Raw genomic sequence first — 10,030 nt, forward strand, 5'->3', positions numbered from 1 at the left:
GTACTTGTGTTGCTACGCCGTTTCCATTCAATCCGCTGCCTGAAGGGCACCGCAACATAGACGCCATTAAGAATTCAGATCACGGACTGAAAGGAATAAAATTCTCTGTGTTTAATGTTTAGCTTGAGAGTAAACTTCAATTGGGAGGGAAGCTCTTTTTTGAAGCGTTAACTCTGCACCTGAAAGCCACAATGACCTAGATATTATATGGCACATTTCACATTGTGTCATTTGTCAAAATTAAAAGGGTTATTTTAAGATGAATAGCATTCTTATTATGGACCAGGCAAAACAAAGCCTAACTAGTACAAGTGAAAGGACAATACATCATATATGGTGCACCTTGAGATTTCATCATCTGGATTTTCCACACCCAAAATATAGAGTTACCGGTGATAGCCAATACTACTTACCAGACTAAAAAGTTAGGAGCCTTTTACTGTATGTAGCCTAACATATGTTACTGGAGTTTTAACTGAATGAATCTTGCTAAATGTTTTCTTAATGACTTTATTGTGACTGTAAAAACATAAAATCACTAAATATAAATACAATTAATTAACACTTTTGGCTAGTTTCACAGAGGTAAGAAGATTCAATTATTTTTTTGTTGTTTGTTTGTTTTACATGCCCTATTAGTGGTGGCATAAGATCAATAAATAAAAATGTTTTGATTTTTTTCCCCCCCTTTCCTCACTCATGATTTAATTTTTTTTTTTTTTTTTTTTTAAACGCAACATAAATTCATCCAACAACCACCGAAATTGCACCACACACACTGGATCTGTTAAGATAAAGCAAACTACTGAAATGCTTAAGAAAATATCAAACAGTGCAAAATTAAAAACAAATATAAACAAAATGTGCAAATAAATAAAAAATCAGTCAGAAGCATACACAAGATTTCATCCATTTCCTTTACATTGGCTCAGCGTTGTTCAGATAACTTGACACCTACACATCTGCACCACCACAGGCAACGTTAAAAAAGAGCATGACTTTTAAATAGAAAAATGTGTCCCCAACGTTGTGGCAGATCCTACTTTTACGATTGTTTCAGTTCCCACGGCTCTGTCAGGGCGATTAGTAGGTGAATGTCCTCAATTACTGCAACAGTAGCAGCAGCAAGAGTAGGATCCAGCCGACAGTCAGCAAAAGTGGAGGAATGATTAGTAATAAGACGTCTGAGAGAAATTCACCTCAATTTACATGTCCATAAGATTAAAGACTAGCAGCTGTGCTTGTGTCCGCTGTAGAGAAGACTCCTTGAGAGCGTGAGGTTTCCAGCTATGAAGTAAGGGTGACAGGGAGAATCTATGAGTTGCTGGAAGCATTCTCATTGCTTGGTGAGTTGGAAGAGGAAGAGGATGATGAGGAGGGAGAGAAGTTCATCCCTGATAAACCCGGTGGGTTTGTGGCTGTGTTCTGGCCGTTAAGACTCTTCCTGCACACGGGGCATGTATCATGCTATGGGGAAGAGAAAGACACGAAACGTCACGTTATGCAACTGAAAGCAAGCCTGTTTTGGTGTACAGTGTACCCCAGCATACTCGTAGCTCCCCCCCCCCCCGGCCCCCCTTTTTGTTTTATCTTTTTTGGAGGGGTAACAACCCCGCGCCCAGGCCCGGTTCCTATTCCCCACTGTACTAGCTATACAAATATTTTATACTGTAACTCTTATACCCCGCCACATACCGAGCATTGTGACCGAACTGAACTGGACAATCGCAACAAAAATACTGGGGGGAACTCAGGTGCGAACACCAGGCAATTGGCCCTTGCATATTTATTAAATCGCGACAATGGAAAAACTGCGACCCCCGGTGTTCTTTTGGGAAACAACCTTTGAGGTGCCACATATACGGCTCATCTCGTTTCTCGATTTGCAACTTCCTAGCTCATCGCTCCGTTGTTTCCCACCAGGTATTCCACCGAGAAGCCAGGAGGGAGGAGGTAGGAATGTTTAGGGGAACTGAGACGATCATTCGTCGATGAGGTCATTTCATGGAGACATCGAGAAAAGATGTCATTGACGTGTCACAAATGAGAACCGTCTGCATGGCTGAATCATTACCATCACCACAAATGTCCACTTTATACTTTATATTTCAAGTGGAATTAAATTAAAGTCAAATATAATCAACATTGTTACTCTTCACAACTTTCCAGATGCAAAGATGATCGTGATTAGTCTATCCGTGCCCGTCTGCACCCCAACCGTCAGCCTCGCGCTTGCAGCACATATTTTGGAGTGACTCGTAAATATATATGTACAAAGTGTTGATATCTTGATTATGCATTACGTTGAATGCAAAAACAGTGTAGAACCAAAAAAACGTTTTTATTTTCTTCATGGGGCCAGATGCACTTGACAAAATGACAGCCTAATTACTACAAGCATTAGTAATAGGTGGTTGGCTAGCCGTAGTAACAATAAGCCAGTGTATTTAAGTCATTTTGGTATCAAATAGTGCCCAAAAGAGAACAGACACTGAGTAAAACTATGTATATTGAAATTAAAATACTCAAAAGAATGACAAAAACAGAAGATTAACTATTTAATTTGAAGTTCTGCTACATTTATGATACTGCTGGTGCACGGCCATTCCCATACGTCACCATAGAGGACCTTTAAGACTTTCGCATAGAGAACATCAGACTTCCATCTATTTAAGCTCCTCGATGCGCGTTTGACACAATTAAGACGCTCCTTAAAATGGCGGCATGAGAACAATACCCGGGTCATTTTCAACGCTCTCAGGAGCAAGGAGCTAGAAACGTTGCAATTGATAGACTGGAGATCAGCCTATTGTTAGCCTAAAATGCCCAAGTCATTTTTGAACATGTTTGGAAACAACGACAAACAACAATTTCGACAAAAATAGGAGAGTCCAGCTTCAACCTTTGCAAAGTACCATAGCTCCATTAACAGGCTGTTAGCTCCATTCATCAAGGGCACTTGTGCATTTCCGTAACAGAGACAATCCGCACGCACATGCACGGACCGACTGGATGTCACTTTGTACCCCGAAACGTAACGTTGTGAAAGAAAATAAATAAATAAAAAACAGTTAAGATGTTAAAAACAGTTTCCGTATACCATGCTTAAGGTGCACAATTTATACCAAGAGTTGTTTCAAAACGTCTGCCATCACAAAGATAAATGTTGTTATCAAAAATGTTTATTTCAATTTGCAGTAGTGAGGCCCCAGGGGTGGATGAGATTCGCCCCGGGGTTCCTAAAGGCTCTGGATGTTGTGGGGTTGTCCTGGTTGACACGCCTTTACAACATCACGTGGACATCGGGGACAGCGCCTCTGGATTGGCAGACTGGGGTGGCGGTCCCCCTTTCTAAGAAGGGGGACCGGAGGGTGTGTTCCAACTACAGGGAGATCACACTCCTCAGCCTCCCTGGTAAGGTCTATTCAGGGGTGCTGGACAGGAGGGTCCGTCGGGAAGTCGAATCTCAGATCCAGGAGGAGCAGTGTGGTTTTTGTCCTGGCCGTGGTACAGTGGACCAGCTCTACACCCTCGGCAGGGTCCTCGAGGGTGCATGGGAGTTCGCCCAACCAGTCCACATCTGTTTTGTGGACTTGGGGAAGGCGTTCGACCATGTCCCTCGTGGAGCCCTGTGGGGGGTGCTTCGGGAGTATGGGGTACCGAACCACCTGATACGGGCTGTTCGGTCCTTGTACGACCGGAGTCAGAGTTTGGTCCGCATTGCCGGCAGTATGTCGGACTCGTTTCCGGTGAGGGTTGGAGTCCGCCGTGGCTCCCCGTTGTCACCGATTCTGTTCATAACTTTTATGGACAGAATTTCTCAGCGCAGCCGAAGCGTAGAGGGGGTCCGGTTTGGTGGCCTCAGTATTGCATCTCTGCTTTTTGCAGATGATGTGGTTCCGTTGGCTTCATCAAGCCGTGACCTCCAACTCTTACTGGAGCAGTTCGCAGCCGAGTGTGAAGCGGCTGAGATGAGAATCAGCACCTCCAAATCTGAGACCATGGTCCTCAGTCGGAAAAGGGTGGCGTGCCCTCTCCAGGTCGGGGATGAGGGTCTTGTTCACGAGTGAGGGAAGAATGGAACGGGAGATCGACAGGCGGCTCGGTGCAGCGTCTGCAGTGATGCGGACTTTGTATCGGTCCGTTGTGGTAAAGAAGGAGCTAAGCCGAAAGGCGAAGAACTCAATTTACCGGTCGATCTATGTTCCTACCCTCACCTATGGTCACGAGCTGTGGGTTGTGACCAAAAGAACAAGATCCCGGATACAAGCGGCCAAAATGAGTTTCCTCCGCAGGGTGTCCGGGCTCTCCCTTAGAGATAGGGCGAGAAGCTCTGTCATCCGGGAGGATCTCAGCGTACAGTCGCTGCTCCTCCACATCGAGAGGAGCCAGACGAGGTGGCTGGGGCATCTGATTGGATGCCTTCCTGACACATCCCTGGTGAGGTGTTCCGTGCACGTCCCACCGGGAGGAGTCCTCGGGGACGTCCCAGGACACGCTGGAGAGACTACGTCTTTCAGCTGGCCTAGGAACGCCTCGGGATCCCCCCGGAAGAGCTGGATGAAGTGGCTGGGGAGAGGGAATGCTGGGCGTCCCTGCTAAAGCTACTAACCCTACGACCCGACCTCGGATAAGCGGTAGAAAATGGATGGATGGATGGATGGAAGCACTGCATAATACTGAGGTAGTTCAAATATTTTGAGATTTTTTTTTTCTTCCTGAAAATACACTGTGTGATTGTAAAGTTGTACCTCATGAAGTATCCAGTAAGTAAAGGTGTAGTACCTGTTCAAGCCAGGGGACTATACAGTCATTGTGAAACAAATGATTGCATGGCAGCTGTCTGACGCTCTCCTCGACACTGTAGTCTTCTTTGCACACAGGACACTCTAAACCTGCGCCTGCACAAATAAAACAACAACTCATTATGTTTGGGTAAGATTTCAGCACAAACAACAACAACAACTACCTAAAACTGTGTGCCATATTTTAAAATGTTTTTATTATCAACTGTTTCAATGTTTTAAAACTTACCCACATGTTCTTTTGTGATGGAGACTGTGGGCAAACTCTTTATCCTTTCTCTATCCGCTGGAGGAGGACCCGTGTTTTCAAACTGGTTGAGTAGCTACAAGTGATACAGGCCAGAATTGAAGTAAAGCAACCATACTTGTAGCACTTCATCATATCGTTTAGAGATTTTTTCTACACTGTACTTCTACCTAATGTTTCTAGCTACAGTGGTGCCTTGACATATGAGTTTAATTTGTTCAGTGACCACACGCTTAACTCAAATCATCTTTCCCCATTGAAATGAATGGGAATGCCACTAATCCATTCCAGCCCCACAAAAAAGTTGTTTGTTAGAAAACTAGGGCTCCACAGAATTTTCCTTTATAAAAAAAAACAAAAACAAAAAAAAAACACATTATTAAATAGAATGTACATAATTACCGGTAGTCAGTTTGTGCATCATGATTTCATGCTTTAATGCCCAATTCCATTGACAATGTGCTCCTTCTGGTGAGCGTGCCTTGCCCACCAGGGGGCAGTTTAATTCAGACTACATAATACATGAAGAGTTTCACAACCAAGTGAATCAGTAAACTACAGTAATATTAGTTGTTTTTCAAACAGGATAAAGAATATACTGTATACCTGCAAGTATTGTTATATTGTCTCTGCTTGTGTTTCCACCCCATTTGTGTTCATATATCCGTTAGTGAAAGGGTTATTACTACCGCAACATCAATGCTAGTTTCGTTAGCCCTGTATGGCGTTTTGCATTGAGTGTTAGCATTAAGCTAGCTGACTTTCGTAAGTTATATAGTTTGGTTAAATACACATGTAATACTCTTTGTTTTATGTTTAAACCTCAACTGAGAATGGCAATAAACAGTTTGAACTTTTTTGAAGAATTGTTCACTTTCTACTGCTTGTTGTGAAGTTCACTGCCACCAGTTAGCCCTCGTAACTCAAACTTTACTCACAACTCAACTAAAAAAAAGGAAAAAAATCAGCCAAGTGACGGTCAAAACTTGTCGGGTCACTCGTAAGTCGAGATAGCACTGTTTTCCCCCAAAATAGTACCCGTCCCTGTAAATCTGCGCCCCAACTCGTTGTCAGGTCCGTGAACTGCTTAAGATAAATAAATGCCTCCGTCAAACAGATGTCACCCTTTTCCCATTAGGGTGAAGAAAACAAGTGTGATTATTTTATTTCATGGATGTTATTGTTCTAACACTGAAATTAAAAACTGCTTGGCCCATTTGAAATCTACTGCTAACTCCCTTGCTAACCAAAACAGCAGCACCTACTGACACAAAGCGTGGGGAGTAAATAAGTTCCTGGATCGAGATAGCTAACCAGAATTAATGAATGTAGAACAAAAGATGCTTGTCATACCTGTGTTATGATGGCATCCAGTCCATTGGCTCCCCACGCATAGTCCATTGGGTTAGAATGAAGTACACCCCTGCAAGAGTTATTAACCAGTTAACATGATTTACACAACAAAAAGAAGTGAAAAGCAGTTACTCACCATGGTCCCATTCCAATATTCGGCATGGCTGTTGGTGCTATGATCCCATTTACAAGCTGTTGGATAATTCTGTATTAACAATAGTAAAAAAAAATACAGACTTGAGCTTGACATTTGCCTTGTAGCAACAATAATGTGTTTACACAAGCACTTATCGTTAACTACAACTAAAATATCACATCACACAATAGAGGCACAACAACTAATTGATTAATTGACAACTAATCGGTTATCAAATTAACTGACAACTATTTTGAGAATCAATTAATCATTTAGAGACCTTTTTTAACTTATAATTGTCCAAAACCTTGGATTTTCAGCCTTTTTACAGAACATATTCGGTGATTTCTGTAAACAAAACAATGAAAAATGTTTGCCTATTTTCTGACGTTACGGACCAAACCAGTAACTGAATAATAATAAATGTATGTTTGTGAATTTTCTGCCCCATCAATTTGAAATAATGTCCTGTTTTTTTTTTAATAAAGCGATCCGATTTAATCAAATTCATCAATGAATTGAAAAAATAATCGACAGTTTAATCAATCCATCTTCTTTACCGCTTATCCTCAGTAGGGTCGCGGGCATGCTGGAGCCTATCCCAGCTATCTTTGGGCGAGAGGCGGGGTACACCCTGAACCGGTCGCCAGCCAATCGCAGCGCGCATATAAACACACTCACATTCACACCTACGGGCAATTTAGAGTCTTCAATCAACCTACCACGCATGTTTTTGTGATGTGGGAGGAAACCGGAGTACCCGGAGAAAACCCACGCAGGCACGGGGAGAACATGGAAACTCCACACAGGCGGGACCGGGATTTGAACCCCGGTCCTCAGAACTGTGAGGCAGATGTGCTCACCAATCGTCTACCGTGCCGCCCGACAGATGAATCGATCATCAAAAATAATTGTTAGTTGCAGCCATAAACAATAGACTTGAATAATAATCATTCACCCCTCTAACGTGGGAACTCCTTCATGGCGTGTACCCTGTCGCTGAGCCGCATGTCGACCCCGTGGTTGCTGCGCACCATATCGTTGCTGCGACGCCATTTCTTGTTCCCGCTGAATTTCGGTGTCTCTGTTATCTTCTGTGGGTAGCCAAGTTCTGAGTTCAAAATTTTCATTGAAAATTCCCACGGTGAATGGACTGTACCCAGTAGGAAAAGTGAACAAGTGCTGGTGATTCATGGTGGGCTGGAAAAGACAAAATTGACAAAAGTGAGGGTTTAAGAGCTCAAAATTCCTGAACTGATGGCTTCAACTGACCTGAATGGGGGTCTGTGTCTGATCAGTTGCGGAGGATGTAGATGGGGAGCTATCGTCACTTCTGTTTGAAAAGAGCAAAATTCATTAAATACTCCCACAGAGCAACAGCATTTCATCATTTTTCCTTATACCTTCTTTCATCAGGCAATTCCTCAATAAATCCAGAATCACAGCGTGGACAGGTGAAGTCCTTTAGATATTCACACAAACATGAATGGCACATTAGTAAAATACTCACATTAATACACTATAACAAAGAGCACTATGGGATCAGAACATTGCAGAAAAATATTTAGACAACAATATATAATATATTTACAATACGTTGTTTCAAAATGCTGCCACTCGCCTCCTAACTGGAATACGTAACAGGAGGCACATAATTTCTATTCTGGCCTCTGATGCGCTTTAGAGTTTATTTTAATATTATTTTATTTGTTTTCAAATCGCTTGATTGTCGTGCCCCGCTGTACCTCTCTGAGCTGTTCCATCACTACACTCCTACCCGATGCTTCAGGTCAGCTGACCAGGTGCTCCTGGAGTCACCAAAGTCTAAGCAGAAGCTGAGCGGGGATGGAGCTTTTTCTATTGCTGGTCCAAAACTATGGAATGACCTCCCTGTGCACATTAGACACGCTCCCTCACTTTCCATTTTTGCAACTCATCTTCAAACTCTGTTTTTATTCCCTGGCTTACAAAACAGCATGAGACTCTACCGTTGTCTAAGTGCATATTTGTTGTTAACTTTGTTATTGTTTTTAATTTTGTTTGATTTTTATTTATGTACAGCACTTTGTTTCAGTTGCTGCTTATTTTAGTGCTCTCTATAAGTGCTCTACAAATAAAACAGAGTTTTTCCCAGTTGAGACACACATGACAGCGATGGGCGATACCACACTTTTGGGATTTGATGCAAAAAAAAATGATCAGTAATATCAATAATTTTTTCCCCCCCTCAGTCAAAGGATTATTATACCTACAGGCAAATCAAATGACAAATGGCTGTGTTGCAGTCACACTTTTAACATCACATCTCAAGTTTCCTTGTCACGTGACAAGGACAACCGCAAAACGCGTACGGGGGTGTATCGACACATAGTAATTGAAGAAATCTAAAACAGCTGAAAATGATCCATGCAGTCCCAATTCTTATTTGTTATTAACGATCAATACGGCCACCTCTACTACATGATGCTGGAGAAACACCCTTTTCTTTTCTTATAAGTCTGGTACGCAGAAAATGACAGTAATGATTGATTTGATACACAGAAAACGAACAGGCACTGAATAAGCAAATCTAACATGCACTATGAATCATACAATCACGACAAGTTATTGAACATTGAACATAGGATATTAAACATACATATTCTGTTATTTTAGTGACACAAATGATACATGATAACAATTATGTGGGATTTTTTAAAATCTTTTTTTGTATTGAAGAAATTTCATTGTTGTGTCCTTTTGTTCTATGCTCGATGTGTTTGTTTGTGCAGTGTCCCCCTTAAATCCAATAAAGATTTTCGAGTCAGGTCAAGACAAATGACACTACTTATAACAGACCATTCAATTCCAACAAACACTACAGAATATTGCAGTAGTAACTTAAGAGTATAGCTTTATTTCTCATATAGGCATTGAACGATGGTAACCTTTTTGAGCACAGACCGACACAGTTCAGTGGTGCACCCACAAATGTATTGCTATAAAGAGAATGGCTTATCTGTTTATTGCGCGATTTTAATGTGCATGCATTGGTTTACCAAGTTTCACAACTACAACTACACACTTGCTAGTTAACGAGCGGGGGTAATCGATCGGCAGCGACGTAACTAGCTGTTCCGCCACACAAATATGCACTTGAACACATAACCATCACACCATTCGTCAAGTCAACACATAAACTGCTGCGTTTTTTTGTTGTGCGTTTGCCTTACCGGTAAACGCGGGCTTATCTCTGATGAACAGCGGTGGCAGAAAAACCGGCAGGACGGTAAGGAAGCCTCAGCCATTTCTCCACTGAAGTGAACGAACACCCGATCAGGCTTTTATTAAACGATCGCGAGAACGGGCTCGCGAACGTAAGAACGCAGACTTGACCTTTTCACAAGCGAAGAATTAGCGATGAAGGCGAGTATAAACGAACGAACTAGTGTACGTGCTGCCATTTACTATGAAAACTGACGACATAGCGCAATGCATTCTGGGATAGCT

The 10,030-nt window shown here is 42.3% G+C and overlaps 1 protein-coding gene across 1 annotated transcript; it reads right to left on the reverse strand.

Moving 5' to 3' along the window:
- Positions 1-654: 654 nt before the first annotated feature.
- LOC133411433 (E3 ubiquitin-protein ligase RNF126-like) lies at positions 655-10,006 on the reverse strand. Its single transcript, XM_061693821.1, has 9 exons — positions 9,754-10,006; positions 7,945-8,003; positions 7,814-7,874; positions 7,500-7,741; positions 6,542-6,610; positions 6,406-6,475; positions 5,035-5,128; positions 4,786-4,901; positions 655-1,467 (listed from the first exon to the last, which is right to left on the reverse strand). Exons 1-9 carry the CDS (start codon positions 9,826-9,828, stop codon positions 1,315-1,317), a joined length of 939 nt encoding a protein of 312 aa, XP_061549805.1. The 5' UTR covers positions 9,829-10,006; the 3' UTR covers positions 655-1,314.
- Positions 10,007-10,030: the final 24 nt, after the last annotated feature.

This window comes from Phycodurus eques, chromosome 13, assembly GCF_024500275.1.
Source record: "Phycodurus eques isolate BA_2022a chromosome 13, UOR_Pequ_1.1, whole genome shotgun sequence".
Taxonomy (NCBI): Eukaryota; Metazoa; Chordata; class Actinopteri; order Syngnathiformes; family Syngnathidae; genus Phycodurus; species Phycodurus eques.